The sequence below is a fragment of the Enhydra lutris genome, unplaced genomic scaffold, assembly GCF_002288905.1.
Source record: "Enhydra lutris kenyoni isolate GAN:26980312 unplaced genomic scaffold, ASM228890v2 scaffoldscaffold4, whole genome shotgun sequence".
Classification (NCBI taxonomy): Eukaryota; Metazoa; Chordata; class Mammalia; order Carnivora; family Mustelidae; genus Enhydra; species Enhydra lutris.
This window is the reverse complement of record NW_019154088.1, coordinates 1,828,289-1,849,492: the sequence shown is the minus strand read 5'-3', so window position 1 is coordinate 1,849,492 and position 21,204 is coordinate 1,828,289. Positions and strand designations below refer to the sequence as shown.

At 36.3% G+C, this 21,204-nt stretch overlaps 1 protein-coding gene across 1 annotated transcript; it reads right to left on the bottom strand.

Annotated features, from left to right (window-relative positions):
* Window positions 1-9,252: 9,252 nt before the first annotated feature.
* Window positions 9,253-17,147, bottom strand: LOC111159365 (olfactory receptor 4F21-like). Its single transcript, XM_022521777.1, has 3 exons — window positions 17,102-17,147; window positions 14,579-15,511; window positions 9,253-9,341 (listed from the first exon to the last, which is right to left on the bottom strand). Exons 1-3 carry the CDS (start codon window positions 17,145-17,147, stop codon window positions 9,253-9,255), a joined length of 1,068 nt encoding a protein of 355 aa, XP_022377485.1.
* Between the last annotated feature and the right edge of the window lie 4,057 nt (window positions 17,148-21,204).

The following is a 21,204-nucleotide window of genomic DNA, read 5'->3' as shown; positions in this document are numbered from 1 at the left end:
ACTCCTTAATTTCACTTTCTTCTGTCTTGTTGCTGGAGTATAGAAATGCAACCATTTTCTGTGCATTGATTTTATATCCTGACACTTTACTGAATTCCTGTACAAGTTCTAGCAGATTTGGAGTGGAGTCTTTTGGGTTTTCCACATATAGTATCATAACATCTGCAAAGAGTGATACTTTGACTTCTTCTTTGCTGATTTGGATGCCTTTAATTTCTTTTTGTTTTCTGATTGCTGAGGCTAGGACTTCTAGTACTATGTTGAATAGCAGTGGTGATAATGGGCATCCCTGCCATATTCCTGACCTTAGGGGAAAAGCTTTCAGTGTTTCTCCATTGAGAATGATATTTGCGGTGGGTTTTTCATAGATGGCTTTGATGGTATTGAGGTATGTACCCTCTATGCCTACACTTTGAAGAGTTTTGATCAGGAAAGGATGCTGTACTTTGTGAAATGATTTTTCAGCATCTATTGAGAGTATCATATGGTTCTTGTTCTTTCTTTTATTAATGTATTGTATCACATTGATTGATTTGCGGATGTTGAACCAAACTTTCAGCCCTGGAATAAATCCCACTTGGTCATGGTGAAAATCCTTTTAATGTACTGTTGAATCCTATTGGCTAGTATTTTGGTGAGAATTTTTGCATCTGTGTTCATCAAGGATATTGATCTGTAATTCTCTTTTTCAATGGGATCCTTTGATGGTTTTGGGATCAAGGTGATGCTGGCCTCATAAAATGAGTTTGGAAGTTTTGCTTCCATTTCTATTTTTTGGAACAGTTTCAGGAGAAAATGAATTAATTCTTCTTTAAATGTTTGGTAGAATTCCCCTGGGAAGCCGTCTGGCCCTGGGCTCTTGTTTGTTGGGAGATTTTTGATGACTGTTTTAATCTCCTTACTGGTTATGTGTCTGTTCAGGTTTTCTATTTCTTCATGGTTCAGTTGTGGTAGTTTATATGTCTCCAGGAATGCATCCATTTCTTCCAGATTGTCAAATTTGCTGACATATAGTTGCTCATAATAGGTTCTTGTAATTGTTTGTATTTCTTTGGTGTTGGTTGTGATCTCTCCTCTTTCATTCATGATTTTATTTATTTGAGTCATTTCTCTTTTCTTTTTGATAAGTCTGGCCAGGGGTTTATCAATCTTATTAATTCTTTCAAAGAACCAGCTCTTAGTTTCTTTGATTTGTTCTATTTTTTTTTTTGCTTTGTTTTGGTCTCTATTTCATTGATTTCTGCTCTGATCATTGTTATTTCTCTATTCCTGCTGGGTTTAGGCTTTCTTTACTTTTCTTTCTCCAGCTCCTTTTAGTGTAGGGTTAGGTTGTGTATTTGAGACCTTTCTTGTTTCTTGAGAAAAGCTTGTACCACTATATATTTTCCTCTCAGGACTACCTTTGCTGTTTCCCACATATTTTGAATGGTTGTGTTTTCATTATCATTTGTTTCCATGAGTTTTTTTCAATTCTTCTTTAATTTCCTGGTTGACCCATTCATTTTTTAGAAGGATGCTGTTTAGTTTCCATGTATTTGGATTCTTTCCAAATTTCCTCTTGTGTTTGAGTTCTAGTTTCAGAGCATTGTGGTCTGAAAATATGCAAGGAATGATCCCACTCTTTTGATACCAGTTGACACCTGATTTATGACCCAGGATGTGATCTATTCTGGAGAATGTTCCATGTGCACTGTAGAAGAATGTGTATTCTGTTATTTTGGGATGGAATGTTCTGAATATATCTGTGATGTCCATCTGGTCCAGTGTGTCATTTAAGGGCTTTATTTCCTTGTTGATCTTTTGCTTGGATGATCTGTCCATTTCAGTGAGGGGAGTGCTAAAGTCCCCTACTGTTATTGTCAATGTGTTTCTTTGTTTTTGCTCTTAATTGGTTTATATAGTTGCCTCCTCCCATGTTAGGGGCATAGATATTTAAAATTGTTAGATCTTCTTGTTGGACAGACCCTTTGAGTATGATATAGTGTCCTTCCTCATCTCTTATTATAGTCTTTTGCTTAAAATCTGATTGATCTGATATAAGGATAGCCGCCCCAGCTTTCTTTTGATGTTCATTAGCATGGTACCTTGTTTTCCATCCCCTCACTTTAAATCTGGAGGTGTCTTTGGGCTAAAATGAGTTTCTTATAAGCAGCATATTGATGAATTTTGGTTTTTTTCCATTCTGATACCCTGTGTCTTTTGATTGGGGCATTTAACCCATTTATATTTAGGGTAATTATTGAGAGATACGAATTTAGTGCCATTATATTGCCTGTAAGGTGACTGCTACTGTATATTGTCTCTGTTCCTTTCTGATCTACTACTTTTAGGCTCTCTCTTTGCTTAGAGGACACTTTTCAATATTTCCTGTAGAGCTGGTTTGGCATTTGCAAATTCTTTTAGTTTTTGTTTGTCCTGGAAGCTTTTTCTCTCTCCTTCTATTTTCAATGATAGCCTAGCTGGATATAGTATTCTTGGCTGTATGTTTTTCTTGTTTAGTGCTCTGAATATATCATGCCAGTCCTTTCTGGCCTGCCAGGTCTCTGTGGATAAGTCTGCTGCCAATATAATATTTTTACCATTGTATGTTACAGACTTCTTTTCCTGGGCTGCTTTCAGGATTTTCTCTTTGTCGCTAAGACTTGTAAATTTTACTATTAGGTGATGGGGTTTGGACCTATTCTTATTGATTTTGAGGGGGGTTCTCTGTGCCTCCTGGATTTTGATGCTTGTTCCCTTTGCCATATTAGGGAAATTCTGTACAATAATTCTCTCCAATATACCTTCTGCTCCCCTCTCTCTTTCTTCTTCTTCTGGAATCCCAATTATTCTAATGTTGTTTTGTCTTATGGTGTCACTTATCTTTCAAATTCTCCCCTCGTTGTCCAGTATTTGTTTGTCTCTCTTTTGCTCAGCTTCTTTATTCTCTGTCATTTGGTCATCTATATCACTAATTCTTTCTTCTGCCTCATTTATCCTAGCAGTAAGAGCCTCCATTTTTGATTGCACCTCATTAACAGCTTTTTTGATTTCAACTTGGTTCGATTTTAGTTCTTTTATTTCTCCAGAATGTGATTTTATTTCTCCAGAAAGGGATTCTCTAATATTTTCCATGTCTTTTTCAAGCCTGGCTAGCACGTTGAGTATTGTCATTCTGAACTCTAAATCTGACATATTACCAGTGTCTGTATTGATTAGGTCCCTAGCCTTCGGTACTGCCTCTTGGTTTTTTTTTTTTTTTTTTTTTTTTGGTGGTGAGTTTTTCCATCTTGTCATTTTGTCCTTTCAGAAAGTGGTCGATTTTCTTTTTCTAGAATTGCTGCTCTTCTTCTCTTCGATCTCCTGTTGGACTTGTTGGTGTTCACAATGTTTTGATAAGCTATCTAGCTGATCTCCTGCTACCTGATGTCATCTGTGCCCTCTACTTCTTTGCCATCTTGGCTCCTCAATCCAAATCATTATTTTAAAGGTGCCTGAAGGAACAATCAGGCATAGAAACTACTGCGGGAACCAGCACCTGGAAGGAAAACATCAAGCATAGTCTCTGGATTGCTGGAGGTTCAGTGAGGGCTACTCTTGAGAGTTATAAATTCCAAGGGCACGCAATCAAAGAAGAAATCCCGACATACTGTGAGATTTACCTCCAGGAGGTTGGCCCGTGCATCCTGGATTTTGATGCTTTTTCCCTTTGCCATATTAGGGAAATTCTCTACAATTGTTCTCTCCAATATACCTTCTGCTCCCCTCTCTCTTTCTTCTTCTTTTGGAATCCCAGTTATTTTAATGTTGTTTTGTCTTATGGTATCACTTATCTCTTGAATTCTCCCCTCATGGTCCAGTAGTTGTTTGTCTCTCTTTTGCTCAGCCTCTTTATTCTCTGTCATTTGGTCTCCTATATCACTATTCTCTCTTCTGCCTCATTAATACTAGCAGTAAGAGCCTCCATTTTTAAAAAAATTATTATTCATTTATTTGACAGAGAGAGAGAGAGAGAGAGTGAGTGCATGAACAAGCAGGCAGAGCAGCAGGCAGAGAGAGAGGGAGAAGCAGACTCCCTGCTGAGCAGAGAGCTTGATGCAGGGCTCAATCCCAGGACCCTGAGATCATGACCTGAGCCAAAGGCAGATCCTTAACCCCCTGAACCACCCAGGCACCCCAAGAGTTTCCATTTTTGATTGCACCTCATTAATAGCTTTTTTGATTTCAACTTGGTTAGATTTTAGTTCTTTTATTTCTCCAGACAGGGTTTTTCTAATATCTTCCATGCCTTTTTTTGAGACTGGCTAACACCTTGAGAATCATCAGTCTGAACTCTAGATCTCACATATTACCAATGTCCTTATTGATTAGGTCACTGGCCTTTGGTACTGCCTCTTGTTCTTTTTTTTTTTTTTTTTTTTTTGTGGTGAGTTTTTCTGCCTTGTCATTTTATCCAGATAAGAATATATGAAGGAGTGAATAAAATATTCAAAGGGTGGAAAAGACCCCAGCAAAATGTGCTTTAACCAAATCAGAGGAGACCCCAAACTGGGGGGGGGGGGGGAAAAGGGGGGAAAAAAGAAGTTCAGAAAAAAAATTAAAAAGAGAAAAAAATAAAGAAAAAATATAGAAAAGAAAAAAATATATATATTAGAGTGGTGAATAGAACAGGTTCACCCAATTAATTTTGGGAGTATTTTGGTCTCTTAGAAGATACTACGTCCCAAAATTTTAAAGAATGAAAAACATATATAAGGGTAAACATGATGAAGGGATGGAATATGTCTATAAAGATGAAAAAAAATTCTTTTTTTCTAAAAAGGAGTTGATAAATAAGTTGGTTGGGAGAACAGAGAAAAAGAACGTGGAGAGAATTTGCTCAGGCTGGAGACTAGAACAAAGCCCCGTGCTAGATTTAGGGTATATTTTTATCTATTAAAAGAAGTTGTATCCCAAATTTTTTTAGAAGAAAAACCCTATGTGTATACAAAAAATAAATTTAGATACAATGAAGGATAAAATGTGACTATAATAATGAAGGCTCAAAAAAGATTTTTTTTGAAAGGTATTGTGAAGGTAAAATAGTTAAAAAATGTTAAATGAGGAAAGGGTAAAAGTTAAAACAATAGCAGAAGAAAAAAATGAAATTACAAAAAATTAATTAACTTTGCAAGACAAAAGAATCATGGGGACAAAGCCATGAATTCCATGCTTTACTTCTCCTCTTCTGGAATTCTGCTGTTCTTCTTGGTGAGTGAACTTGGTCATGGCTGGATTTCTTGCTGATCTTCTTGGGGAGGGGCCTGTTGTAATGATTCTCAAGTGTCTTTGCCTGAGACAGAATTGCACTGCCCTTACCAGGGGCCAGGCTAAGTAATTTGCTCGGGTTTGCTTTTGGGAACATTTGTTCCCTGAACAATTTCTGTAGAGTTCCAGAGGACAGTAATGAAAATGGCGGCCTCCCAATCTCTGGCCTGGAGGAGCTGAGAGCTGGGAGCACTACTCCTCAGTGCACCCTCAGAGAAAAGTGCTCAATCACTTCTGTCTCCCTGGTCTCCGGCTGTGCTCCAAACTCACCCAGCCTGTGACCCAGCATCTCTCTCTCTGGCACACAGCCCCACCTGGAGTCTCCAAACTCCACAGATCCCTGCACTCTTCCAGGAGAGTCTCCCTGGGTCTTGTGGGGTCCCTGCTTGCACAGCAGTGACCTGTGCCACTGATCACAATAAGGTAACCCCAAGTTGAGAGCTCACTCCTCAGCTCCGTGTCTGTAGCCAGCTTCCCTGCTCTAATACCTGTGAGCTCCGTGACATTCAGACACCCCAATCCTTCTGTGACCCCGTGGGACCTGAGACCATGCTGTCCCCACATGGGCTTCACCCCGGTTTAGCCTCTGGAGCGATGTCCCTCAGTGGAGCAGACTTTTAAAAGTTCTGATTTTGTGCTCTGTTGCTCCCCTGCTTCCTGGAAGCTGGCCCCTCCCACTGTGGTTTATCTTCCCATCGCTTTGGATTCACTTCGCTGTTCCTACCTTTCAGAAAGTGGTTGATTTTCTCTTTCTACAATTGTTGCTCTTGTCTTTGATCTCCTGTTGGATTTGTAGGTGTTTGGAATAGTTTGATAAGCTATCTAGCTGATCTCCTGCTACCTGATGTCATCTCAGCCTGCTACTTCTCCACCATCTTGATTCCTCCCCCTGGCAAATGGGTTTTTTAAAATGTATTTTTCATTCAGTTTGCTATATTTTGTTGAGGATTTTTTGATCTATTGTTCTTCAGAGATATTGGCCTGTAGTTCTCTTTTTTGTGTGATGTCTTTATCTGGTTTTGGTATCAGGTTAATGCTAGTCTCATAGAATGAATATGGAAGTTTCCCTTCTTTTTCTGTTCTTTTTGGAATAGTTTGTGCAGAATAGGTATTAACTCTTCTTTAAATGTGTGGTAGAATTTGCCTGTGAAGCCATCTGGTCCTGCACTTTGTTTGTTGGGAGATTTTGATTACTGATTCAAAATTCAACCTCTGTCTCTCTCTCTCTTTTTTTTAAATGTTTCAATATTTTATTTAAATTCTAGTTAGTTAACATATTATGTAATATTAGTTTCAGGAGTAGAATTTAATGACTCATCACTTAAATATAACATCCAGTGAGTGCTCTTCACAACAAGTGCCCTTTTTAATATCTGTCACCCATTTATCCCATTCTCCTGCCTACCTCTCCTCCAGCAACCCTTAGTTTGTTCTCTATAGTTAAGAGTCTCTTATGGTTTGCCTCCCTCCCTTTTTTTTTCTCTCTCTCTTTTTTTTCTTTCCCCTATGTTCCTGTGTTTTGTTTCTTAAATTTCACATATAATGAAATAGTATAGTATTTGTCTTTCTTTGACTGACTTAATTCACTTAACATAACACTCTCTAGCTTCGTCCATGTCATTGCAAATGGCAATATTTCATTCTTGTTGGTGGCTTAATAATATACATATATAATATTTTTAGCTAAACTATGGAAAGCCAAATTATGGAATAGTTAAATTATGGAAAGATCTCAAATGTCCATCGACTGATCTTTTTTATCTGTCAGTCAATAGATATTTGGGCTCTTTCTATAATTGGCTATTGTTGGTAATGTTGCTAGAAATATGAGGGTGCATGTGCCCCTTCATGATTACTGATTCAGTCTCTTTGCTGATAGTCAGTCCATTAATTTTTTTTTTATTTATTCCTGCTCCAATTTTGGTAAGGTATATGCTTCTAGGAATTTATCCATTTCTTCCAGGTTGTTCAATTTGTTGGCATATAGTTTTTTTATAATCCTTTTATTACAATTGTTTGTATTTCTATAGTGGGTTGTTATTAGCTTTTCATTTGTAATTTTGTTACTTAAGTCCTTAGGTTATATATTTCATATTTTTCATGCTTCTTGAGATAGGCCTGTGTTGCTCTTAACTTTCCTCTTAGAATTGCTTCTGCTGCACCTCAAGGTTTTAGATTGTGTTTTCATTTTCATTTGTTCCCATATACTTTTTGGTTTCTTCATTGGTTTCTTGGTTGACCTGTTCATTGTTTAGTAACATGTTATTTAACCTTCATGTATTTACGTCTTTCCAGATTTTATTTATTTATTTATTTTTGGGGTTGATTTCTAGTTTCCTAGTATTGTGGTGAAAAGAAGTACATGGTATCACTTTGATCATTTTGAGTTTGTTGAGGCTTGTTTTGTGGGCTAATATGTGACCTGTTCTAGAGAATGTTCTGTGTACAGTTGAAAGAATTTGTTTTCTGCTGCTTTAGAATGGAATGTTCTGAATATATCTGTTAAATGCATCTGGTCCTGTCTGTCATTTAAAGCCACTGTTTCCTTGTTGATTTTCTGTTTGGATGATCTGTTTATCAATGTAAATGGAGTGTTAAAGTCCCCTAGTATTATTGTATTATTATTGATGAGTTCCTTTATGTTTGTTATAACTGTTTTATATATTTGTGTCCTCCCATGTTGGGTGCATACATGTTTAGAATTACTATTTTTTCCTTTTGAATTGCCCCCTTTATTAATATATAGTGTTCTTTTTTGTCTCTTTTACAGTTGTTTAAATCGGTTTTGTCCAATATAAGTGTTTGTACTCTGGCTTTCTTTTGACATCCATTTGCAAGATACATGTTTCTCTGTCTCCTGACTTTCAATCTCGGGCATCTTTATAGCTAAAATGAGTCTCTTATAAGTAGCATATTCTTGGGTCTTGTTTTGCTCACTCTGTCAACCTATGTCTTTTGATTGGAGCATATAGTCCATTTATATTTGACGTAATTAATGATTAGATATTTACTTATAGCCATTTTGTTACTTGTTTTGTGGTTGCTTTTGTAGTTTTCCTCTGATTTTTTTCTTTTCTTTTTAAGATTTTATTTATTTATTTGACAGACAGAGATCACAAGTAGGCAGAGAGGCAGGCAAAGAGAGAGAGAGGGAGAAGCAGGCTCCCTGCTGAGTAGAGAGCCTGATGTGGTGCTCGATCCCAAGACCCTGAGATCATGACCTGAGCTGAAGACAGAGGCTTTAACCCACTGAGCCACCCAGGAACCCCTGATCCTTTCTTTTCTTGCTTTCTGTAATGATTTTCTGGTTGTCTAGACTTGGATTCTTTTTTTTTTTTTAAGCTTTTAAAAAAAATCTGTTAGTGGTTTTTGATTTGTGGTTACCATTAGATTTGTTTATGACATCTTCTGCATATAGCAGTCTATATTAAGTTGATAGTTGCTTAAGTTTGAACCTATTCTTTACTCCTCTCTCTCTCTCTCTCTCTCTCTCTCACATTTAGGTATATCATGTCATATTTTATTTGGTGAATCCCTTGACTAATTTTTATAGATATACTTATTTTTACCATTCCCTACTTTTTGTACTTTCAATTATGGTCTTTCCTTTTCATTCAAAGAGTCCCCATTGATATTTCTTATAGGGCTGTTTTAGTGGTCATGAGCTCCTATAGTGTTTTGTTTTGTTTTGTTTTGTTTTGGTCTGAGCTCTTTTTTTAAAGATTTATTTATTTTAGAGAGCTGGGAGGGGCAGAGGGAGAGGGAGAGAGAGAGAGGGAGAATCTCAAGCAGGTCTCTACTGAGTACAGAGCCTGATATAGAGTATGATCCTGTGACCTTGACATCACAGCCTGAGTCAAAACTGAGAATCAGACACTCAACTGAGTGAGCCATCCAAGAACCCCTGTCTGAGGAACTCTATTTCTCCTTCTATTCTGTATGAGAGCCTTGCTAGAAAGAATATTCTTATCTGTAGCTTTTTTCCTTTAGGCTTTTGAATATATTATCTCTCCTTTTATGCCTGCCAAGTTCCTGGTGAGAAATCAGCTGATAACCTTATTGGAGGACGCTTATATGTAACTGTATTTTTCTTTTCCTGCTTTACATTTTCTTTCTTTGTCACTGTTTGCTGTATTGATTACTATGTGTCTTTGTGTGGATTTCCTTGGTTTGATTTTGTTGAGCCTTCTCTGCCTCTTGGATCTGCAGATTAGAGAACTTTGCATTTATTATTTCTTCAAATATATTTTCTCCCCCCCCCGCTTTTTCTCTTTTCTCCCTTTGGGACCCCTATAATGGAGATGATGGATGTCACTGTGTTCCTGAAGACCATTCTTGTTTTGCATAATTCTTTCTTTCTCTCATTTTTTCAGTTTGATTATTTTCCATTAATCTGTTCTAGTTCATTAATTCATTCCTTCTCTTCTTGCAGTCTGCTATTTATTCTATCAAGTGCATTTTAAATTTCATTTATTCATTTAATGTGTTCTTCATCTATGGTTGGTTAATTTTTACTTTTTACTTTTTTGGTGCAAAAGTGTGGTTTTATTAAAGCACAGGGATAGGACGTTGTGGGCCGAATTGCACTGGGGTTGTGAGGAGCAATTGATTATATGCTACAGGGTGGGGGAGGTAAAGAAAAAGGGAGGTTTTCAAAAGAACTTTCATATGCTAAAGAGGATCTACAAGATATGGGAAGCCTTGCCAGTGTCAAGTTAAGGTTGTTTTTCCCTCTGGCAACCTGGAAGAATGTTACACATATCCCATCTAGAAATGGGTGTGGGGGGAAGTTGAAGGGTGTCAGCTTATGCTTTGTCCTCAGCTAACCTTCTGCTCCCTCATCACTTCCCCCCTGAATAATTTTCATCCTTACATCTTTAAGGTTGCTGAAGGCAGAAGGTCCCATCTTCTGTAATTTCTTCTTGCTGAATAGGGGCATAGAGATGTCCCTATCTGAAGGTCAATATTGGTCAGTTGGGGATCATAAAGGGGAGTTACGAAAGGGAGAGGCAGTTTTCATATATGAACCTCTTGACTGGAAAAGATTAACTGTCAGTTGGAAGTTATGGCAGTGAGGGAGTCTTGGCACTAGGCAGGGAGACACCAGAAATGACAATAAAATAAGGTTAACATTATAACGAGAAAGAGAAGTCTGAATAAAAGACCTTTGATAGTTGACCTTTGATAATTGACCTTTAATAATTTTCCTCCAGTCCAGGAGTTTAAAGCAATAACTAAAGGAAAGAGAGATTATTTAAAGTGCTAATTTGAGTATTCATGTCAGTTAAAAACCTGGAAATATTTTTGTGGTAATGTGGAACATATACATAACATTCTGTTTTTATGACATTTTCTATTAAGGATCTCACCAATGCCCTCCGCTCTCTTTTCAAGTTCATTGAGTATCTTTATGATCATTACCTTAAATTCTCTATCAGGCATGTTAATTATATATGTTTCACTTAAGTCTCCTGTGGTGATTGTGTCTTTTTCCATTTATGACTCTTTCCTTTGACTCCTCATTTTGCTTATTACTTTGTGTCTGTTTCTCTGTGTTAGGAAAGTCACCTACAAATCTTGCTCTTGAAAGTAGTGGGTTTGACTTGCATTTTTAACTAGATGGGGCTGGTCCTTCTCAGAGTGGACACAAAGCTGGTGAAGAGACTGGCTGGTAGTGGGGTTTGGGAGGGTGCTATGGTCCTGCGAGCTGTGTGTGCTGTTCTTCCTCAGGAAGAACATTTCCACAGGAAATGCATTGCTGCTATGGAGACTGTGCCAGCCAGGCTATTTTGCAAAACATATACAGGCTGGGGGTACCATTTTAACAAGGTGTGGGCATTCTCTGCAGGAGCTGGTGATGTGCAGTGTTGGCAAAGTTTGTGTATATCTTCTGGGGGAGGAAATCTGCAGCACCCATACTGTGGCATGTCTGGCTTGAGGGCTGGGGGTAGTGTAAGCAAGTTAGGTAGTGAATGCTGGAGCAGTGCTGATTCTTGCACATGGTTGTGTGTTTATGATGAGGGGTGGATAAGGGAAATGGCACCTGCTATTGCCTTTGTTCCTAGAGAAGTCCCTCAGATAATTATGAGATTAGTAACTAACTCTTTCTCCCATAAGCTCCAGGCACCTTCAAACTGTTGCTTCCAAGGTGTATCTCTGTGAGCTGTTGGCTATGCTATCTCTTTAAGGTCAGGGGCTCAGATTTCTATCACCCTCTGGGCTCTCTCAGAGCTGAGCCTGCTGATTTTTAAAAAAAAGTTGTATTTAAGTTCAATTTAATTAACATAGAGTATATTATTAGTTTCAAAGGTAAAGTTCCATAATTCATCAGTTGCATACAACACTCAGTGCTCATTACTTTAAGTGCCCTCCTTAATGTCCATCACCCACTTATCCCATCCCCCCACCCGCCTTCTTTCCAGCAACCCTCAGTTTGTTCCCTATAGTTAAGAGTCTCTTATGTTTTGCCTCCCTCTCTGTTTTTCTCTTGTTTTACTTTTCCTTCCCTTTCCCTATGTTCATCTGTTTTGTTTCTTAAATTCTACATATGAGTAAAATCATATGGTATTTGTCTTTCTCTGACTGACCTATTTCACTTATTACACTCTAGTTCTGTCTATGTCATTGAGCCTGCTGATTTTTAAAGTTCCAGGCTTTAAATTCCACTAGTGGGAGCATTCATGAAATTTAGCCCTTCTGATTTTCAAAGCCATATGCCGTTGGGATTTCTCTTCTTTTTGCAGGCTCCCTGGTATACTAATCTGATTTTTGCCCCTCTCTACACCCATGGCTCCTTTCCTCTTGTGGTCAAATGTAGGGTTTAGGTTTCCACTGAGTCTTCATCCTTCTAACCTCTTCAATATAGACTCTCTCTACCTTCATTTGTGGAGTACATTCAACTAGTCTTTGAGTCCTTTTCTGGGTTATTTTCCCTTATGTAAGTGTTATCTAGTTATATCCATGGGACAAAATAAATTTAGGGTCCTCTTACTCTACCATCTTCCCCAGAAGTTATTAGCAAAATTTTTCAGAAGCATTGTGTTTTTTTCTGGAACATGCAACTATACAAATTCACTATTTTATCTCAAGGCTCTATCAACTCTCCAGTATTCTATTCCATAGGTCATTTTCCAGGTCCATTACAGTGATGATATAATGCTATCGGAACTGGTGAGAAAGAAGTGGCAAAATTCTAGACACTTTTGTAAGTCACACATATACCAGAGAGTAGGAAATATATTTTCCCCAAATTCATGGACTTACCCCTTTAAGATAATTTTTAGGAGGCCAGTGGTTGAGGGTAGATGCAGTAGTGTTTGAATTTTCTGAGACACATATGGATATTATGTGGAGAATTTGTTAGCTCCTATAGGCGAATCTTAGTGTAGAACTTTATGATTTAAAACAGTGCTCTTCCATCCTCTGCAGCTTTCTTATAATAAGAAAACATTTCTGTAACACTAATTTGAAGAGATATATGCACCTCTATATTTATTACAACATTGGTTATAATAACCAAGATATGGAAGCAACCCATATCCATCAATAGATGAATGGATAAAGACACACACACACACACACACACACACACACAGAGGAATATTACTCAGCCATAAAAAAAGAATGAAATGTTGCCATTTGCAATAATATGGATGGATCTAGAAGGTATAGTGCTAAATGAAATAAGTCAGACATAGAAAGAAAAACATGATTTCATTCATATGTGGAATTTAAGAAATAAAACAAATGAACAAGGAAAAAAGAGAGAGAAACAAAAAACCAGATAACAAACTGATGGTCACCAGAGGGGAGGTTGGTGGGTATATGGGTGAAATAAATAAAGGGGAATAAGATAGTTACAAAATAAATAAATCACAGAGATGAAAAGTACAGCATCTAGAATATAGTCAACAAGATGGTAATAACATTTCTTGGTGGCAGATGGTAGCTAACACAGTGGTGAGCACTGAGTAATGCATAGAGATGTTGAATAATGTTGAATACACCTTAAACTAATATAGCACTATATATTAGTTATACTTCAATAAAGGAATTTAAAACTGAAAAGAAAAGGAAGGAAGAAAAGAAGAAGAGGGAAGGAAAGAAAAAGAAAAGAAACAAATAAGGGAGAAAAAAAAAAATTTCTGGCTAGTTGCTAGAACTTAGTAGAGACCAAGCACTTGAAGTTAGCACATAACATCAGTTCTGTAAGTATGAACTGAGTGAAAATCCACTATGACTTTTAAAATAGTGATTCTCAACCCAGGATTATCTTATCCAGCTACTGCTTTAAAAATCTATAGCAGGATAGGGGCAATTGGGTGGCTCAGTCATTAGGTGTCTCCCTTCCGCTCAGGTCATGATCCCAGTGTCCTGGGATTGAGCCTTACATCGGGCTAAACCTGCTTCTCCCTCTCCCACTCCCCCTGCTTGTGCTCCCTCTTTTGCTGTGTCTCTCTTTCTGTCAAATAAACAAATAAATAAAGGTGGAATATACATTGGCATTTATTGTTTCCAAACAAGGAGATGGTTCTTAACTGCCAACATCCGAAATTCTACCTACCAGCTTCCTTTAACGCACAGTATTCTCTGTGGGAAAGCTGAGACATACTAAGGAGTTAATGCACTCTATGAAAATGAAAACAAACAAACAAACCTCCAGCTTCCTTTACCTTCAGTTAGGACAATTCTAAGCCACAGTTTATAGAGTCTCCCAGTGGGCCATGATAGGCTTAAATCTCAGTTACATTTATCAACATAAGCATCTTTCGTGTCTTAGTCTCAATTCCCACATCCTTAATGATGTTATCAAAAATCAGCTTTCAAATAAACTACTGGCAATCAGTTTTTGTCTTTGGATCTTCTGAGGGAGTACAACCTGAGTAACTAGACAGAGTTACTAGTCCTTCATATATTTGATATAATGATGCCTGACATTCTCCAAAGCAAGTTTGCAGTTTATTTGCAAACCTATAGGAAGTAGAAGAGAAGTAATTATATCCTTTTATTATCAAATTATCATAATTTCAGTTATAAATGTTATTTAGTAGATAGTGATGCTGTCTGCTAAAACCACCCATATTGTAGTAGATTCACAATTTCCATGGTAGCAAAGGTAATGGGTATCTACAGGAATAGATATCTATTCAATGAGGTAGATGTTATATCTAGATCTGGATGTGTTAAGTTTCAGAAACCTAAGTAAAAATATTCAATAGGCTAATGGATATATAGTTTTAGAGCTCCAAAGCCAGATTTATTCAGCAAAATTTGACATAATATCCATGTTTGCTCAATCTTTTTATAGCTACCTTGATGTCTTTATTCCATAATGTATAGATGGTGGGACTCAAGACAGGGGTAATAGCAAAGTCAACAATGAACAGGTATTTGTCAATTGATGATGTGGGGAAAGGCCAGACATAGAGAAACATGCATGGAGTGAAAAAAAGAACCACCCCAGTGATGTGAGCTGACAGAGTGACAAATGCTTTCGATAAGTCTCCTGAAGAACGTTTCCAGACAGTGACCAAAATGAAGATGTAGGAAAGAATTAGCAAGAAGGTGCCCATGCTCATGAAGCCACTGTTGGCAGCAATAATAAACTCAAACCTGTCTCCATCTGTGCATGCAAGTTTTATGATCCTGGGAAAGTCACAGTAAAAGCTGTCTACTTCATTAGGACCACAAAAGGGCAAGTTTATAATGAAAGCAAACTGAGACATAGCATGGATCACCCCAGTTACCCAGCCAGCAATTACAAATGAAACACATATTTTAGGATTCATGATGTTCAGGTAGTGAAGAGGCTTACAGATTGCTGTGTATCTGTCAAATGCCATGGCTATGAGTAACACCATCTCCACTCCTCCCATGATGTGGATAAAACATATCTGTGTCATGCAGCTTTGGAAAGAAATAATCTTATATTCATTTAAAAGGTCCTTATTCATCTTTGGGACTGTGGTAGAGGAAAGCCCTACATCAATGAGTGACAGGTTGGCCAGCAGGAAGTACATAGGAGAATGTAGGTGAGAATCAAAAATTACCAAAAAGAAAATGAAGAGATTTCCCAGGATGATCCCTAAATAAATCAAGGAAAAAATCAACATGAGAAAAACTTTAGTTTCCCAAGAACTAGAGAGTCCCAACAACATAAACTCAGAAACCACAGAATCATTTAATCCTTCCACTGACTTGGGCAGACGAGCTGATTTCAAATCACCTGAGGATAGAAAATGAAAAAGAGTGAGAATCAATAGTACAAATGTAGGTTTTCTGTAGTGCCTGGGTGACTCAGTCAAAGTGTCTGACTCTTGATTTCGGGTTAGGTCATGATGTCAGGGTTGTAAGATCAAGCCCCACATCAGACTCCATGCTCAGTGTACGGCCCCTCTGCCCCTCTCCCTTCCCTCTTTAGAAAACAAAACAGAAATCAAATGCAGTTTTCCTACTTATGCTGGTAGTTTGTTGTATGGTTCATATTCTAGAGTTAGAAATCATTTAACTGATAAGAAAAAATACAAATAAAATAGAATTACTATAACGATCAGGGAGTGATTATATAAAAATAGAAAAAAAATTGAGTACTTTAGATAGAGATTAATTGGGGGTATTTCCCTTCTTAGTCCATTATCAGGCATTTTTTTCCTTTTATTGATTTCAAGACATTTTCCCTGACCACTTAATTAGGTATTCTCACAACCGAATAATCTCTAACATTTCTGTAACTTTCACATTAATGCTCACATACTAACTTGCATATTTTTGTCAGCTGGATATTTTATTTCACTGGTCAAATAGACAGTTTTAGGCTGAAACTGTTTAATAAATTTCACCTTGTTTTACCTCATCTGTGGGTTTTTTTTTTTTTTTTGGTACAATTTATCATGCATGTCTGATATTCAGATTGAAATTATTCATAATGCTTTATTCAAGACACACTGTCATGATAGATGCATAGATCTCTATATCAAAGAAAATATTGAAGAGAATAAATACCTGTTAGTAAGGAAATGTTTATTAAGCAAAGATAATATCAATAGATAACATACATTTATTCCTTCTTGCAAGCCACTGTGCTAAGCACATTATCTGCACTAAGCACATTTTAACTTTATAAAATTCCATAAGATAGTAACTGTTTTATTAGATTCATTGTATGAGAGGAGAAACTGAATTCCAAAGGGATCAATTGTCGGAGCCAGAATTTGTATCTACAGGTACAGGACATCAGAATTCCTGATTTTAAACATGGCACTATGATCTTCAAGGACAGCCCCTTCATATATATCCTGGGTCTTATAAAAGACCCATCAATTAATTTTCTTCCTCTTTAAATTTTCCTTGACTTATAACAGGCATAAAATTACTATTATTACCTATTATTAGCATAATGAACTTCCTTTTTAAAAATTAACTCTCTGTATCTTGTGTCCCGTTCCAGATTTTTCTCTCTCCAACTCTTCATTGGTAAGCTGGTCCACACTTTTGTTCATTCATAAGCTAAAAATGGTGTCCACAGATTTCTTGTTTGTTAGAAAGAAGCTTTAGATTCCAGATTCCTCATGTAATAATCACTTTTCAGTCATTATTTACCTTGATTTTTCTGCAGGTTTTTATAGTTTATCATGCCATTGTTTCTGTAACCCCTTCTGCCTTTGGCTTCCTGTCTTCTTTAAAGCCATTCCCCTTCCCACTTCTTGCCAGTAGAAATTCTGTTTGTTTAGGTAGTGAGCTGAAATCACTTCAATTAGGAGGGAGTAATCCTTGAAAGTATATTATATGATTTTCCTAACCTAGTTACTATAATTACTTTTTTCTTGGTCCTGGATTGGTGTAAGATGGGTCACACGGCCCATGACTGTTCAGTGAATTGTAAATCAATGTCGTCTGTGAAGGGTTTTCTTTCCAAATAAAATGACATATCTTCATGTGCAGATGGATTTTCCTGGTCCATTTTTCCTGCGTTTGATGCTAATGATGCTTAAAGGTGAAGCAACCATAAAATTCTAAAGCTCAAATACTAAAAGTAATAGTGAAAAGTTCTAAAGTTATCTGGGCCCCAAGTTGCATGTAGAGTCACTTACCCAAAGCCACAAATGATCTCCCTCCTTCTGCTTTTTAGTACCTATATGTTCACTTCTCTATCTTTAGATTTATCACTGGACTTGAGAGCAATATATTTAAAGCTGTATGCGATTCACACAAATTCAAGTCTGGCCTCCACCTTCAAGTTAACATGACAAACCGAACTCATTGTATTCCACTCCAATGTTTTAATAAATATCATTACCATTTTCCCAGATGCCCAATATAAACATCTGTATGGGACTTTTGTTTGTATTACCCTTTCTACCTCTAGTTGCATGACTTTTATTGTCAAATATTTCTTAATTTCTCTCCTCTTCATTTCTCTTGTCATATTATTCTGCTTCTAGTCCATATATTTTCCCATCTTGACAATTGAAAAGGGTACTCAATGATCTTTCTTCTCCATTCTTCCCCAAGTCCAGTCCATTCTATAGTTTGATTTGAGATATTATCTATCAAAAGTCAAAAAGAATCATGTGATTTTCCTACTTAAAGCCTCTAGTTTGTCAAGAGAAAATTATTGAAATCCCACAGTGTATCTCCTACTACTTTGAAAAGAGAGGAGTGATATTTGGTTTCAGAAGATATTTCCATGAAAATTATAGGGAATTAATGCCCTAAACAGTAACTGGATAAGTTTCAAAATTGATTCCTGATAAAAAACCCTGAGTAAATTAGGAAAGATTACTATTTTTAACATGATTCTAATAGAATTTTTAAACTAATAGTTAAAATCTGATTACAGATGAAATATCAAAATCAGTAATATAAAAAGGAAGCCTACAGCACTGTTTCAATCATATTACATAGTCAGAATGATTAAATCAAATAATACCGAAGGGAAGGTAGCAAAATATATTTATTCACAAAGCACTCAATTATCTACCTCAAAAACTTAAGACAAATATTAAGAAATACTACATTTAATAAGATCATTTTAATAAATGTAGTGTCAGTAATAACCTATTAAATATAAGAGAAACTTCATTTATAAGTGAACCAAATGTTCAGTGTATGCATTCCACTGAAGAATCATAAATTTTTCTGAAATATTTGAAACCCTATATGATATAGGAAATGAAACTATGCAAATGGAGAGAAGAAAACGCCAAGTAATAAAAATATCAATTCTCACTGACCAATCGGTGCAGTGAAAATCTTTTAGAATATTAAAAAGTGACTTAAATGTCCATCTTAAAGCTCAGAAAATTTTGCAAAAGAAATGAAATGGAGGGGTGCTTGGGTGGCTCAGTGGATTAAAGCCTCTGTCTTCGGCTCAGGTCACGATTCCAGGGTTCTGGGATCGAGCCCCGCAAAGGGCTCTCTGCTCAGTGGGGAGCCTGTTTCCCCCTCTCTCTCTCTGCCTGCCTCTCTGCCTACTTGTGATCTCTGTCAAATAAATAAATAAAATATTAAAAAAAGAAATGAAATGGAAATTAGAAAAGGAATGAGAATGCTTATTATGAAAGATATTAGAGTATATCCTAAATCTATATGAATTAAACTGATTAATTTGACAAAAGTTGAACAGATAAACATAACAAAACACAGTTAAGACTGTGATACAAATAGAGAATTTAGTATAAGATAAAAAGGCATCACAATTATGTAAGTAATGAAGATCTATTCAATCTAATACAACACTCTATGTTAACTACACTGGAATTAAAATAAAAATAAATTCAGAATATTTGATAGTTGTTAAACATGTACCTCAACATTGGGAACATGAAATTTTAAGTATCTTATTTTACATTTTATAACAGGTTTAAAGTAAATTCTGGGTGATTAGAAGGCTTAAATGTACAAGTAAAATTATATAATTTTGATAAAATATGTGAATTAATTTTAAAACTTGAGATCAAAGAGATTTACTCCAAATTCAGAAAGTAGGTTACATTTTTTAAATTTTCTCCTCAACAGAATGAATAAGCCTATTGCTGCTTTAGAATTGGGGAAGAAGTGCTTCTCATTCTCAGCTGAAGGGAAATGTGAAGTGGTACAGTCATTCTAGAAGTTAACTGAGTCATAAAAATAAAAAAAAAAAGGTGGGGGGCTGTCTGAGTGGCTCAATCTATTAAGCATCTGCTGACACCTCAGGTCATGATCCCAGGGTCCTGGGATTGAGCCACACATCAGGCTCATTGTTCATCGGAGAGCCTACTTCTTCCCTGCCTGCATTTCCCTCTGCTTGTACTTGTGCTCTGTCTCTCTCTCACTTGCTCTCAAAAACTAAAAATAAATAAATAACTCAGTAATTCTATTGGAATGATTTTGAAAGGAAATAGACACATGAACACAATGTATTTGTAACATCATATTACTATGAGCATTTTGAATAATGTGAACTAATTGGAAACACATTGTTTAAGAATAACTGATTAAATAAGTGGATACATTCATATAAAGCAGGTTTAAAAATGAATATTAAATCTACTATAAGTAGTGTGAAGTTATCAATAAGTCAAGGAAACATTTGCAGAGTAATGGCATTTTTCATGGTAAATGTGTTGGACTCACCCCAATTTTCTGCATATAGCGTGATTTTAAATAGTATTATATTTGTTTCCTTATCCCCAACTTGATTTGCTATATTTTTAGAGGTAACATTTATTTTTTTAACTTGAAAACAAATGTTTCAAAATAAATTGAGTCGATGGAAATATTTATATAGGAGCCATTTCCAATACATAGTAAAACACAGTGTTTAAGGTCACAGACCAAAAGGCTAGACTGTTTGCATCTCCCAGATCCCCCCTTTACCTTCTGTGTGTTCCATGTGAGTTACTCAGTTGCCAGATGTGTCTGTTCCTTCATCTGTTAAAGGCAGATACTAACAGTCACTGTCTCCTATAGTCGTTTTGAGGACTAAATGAGTTGCAACAAGAAAACATCGGACAGTGCCTGAACATACATTAAGTGCTAAATAAGTGTTCTCTATTATGATAATTTTGATGATTTTTCAGGAAGCAGACCTAGAGTTTTCAGACTGGTAACAGTGGTTGAATAAATTTGGCAGACAGAAAGCTAGCATGCTTTTTTCATGTTGTTTCAGTAGGAATGGAAGAGCAAAGACACAGACATTGCTTTTTATTTTTATGATCCTAATATTCAGAGAAAAAGGAGATGGAAGACCCAATATACTTCACATTCTATTTTCAAAATATACTAGAGCTTTGAAGAATATGTTTTGTTCATCTATCATATAGTTTTAACTCTGAGGATAAGATCAGAAGTATATCAAAGAATGACTGAAAATCATTTAAATAAAGTGAGTTAACAAAAGAAAAGGGTGACTAGAAGAGAAGTAAATTGTGGGGAATATTTAAAAAAGGAGATAATTATGGAACCTGATGCTAGAGAATTAAAAGGTGGGATTTCTACCTACCTGCACAGGCTCTGGTTTTCAACCCTCAGTAGCTTCAAGGGATTGGGAAACACAGAGACATTCACTCCCTTTTAGATTCATCTTTATTGAGACATAAAGTTATAAATAGTTGTTACCATTAGGAATGAAACCAATTACAGGACTGGGTATTAATAACTAATATCTATTCCATTATTGGCTGTCTATAGACATTAGGAATTTTATGAACATTTACTTTTTTTCCCCAAGGGTCAAGTTACATGAGTTGCAGAACGGAGTAACAGAGAAATTGAAGAGTCCCTGTGATGAGTAGTAATTATATGGTTTTGGCAGTATTTTTATAAAATTTGAGATTAGAGATGTTATACATTATAGATATTTTATAAATTATAGAATTTTTGAAAGTTATCATCATCATGAATCACTGATTATATCTGTTTGGCATCAATATCATGCAA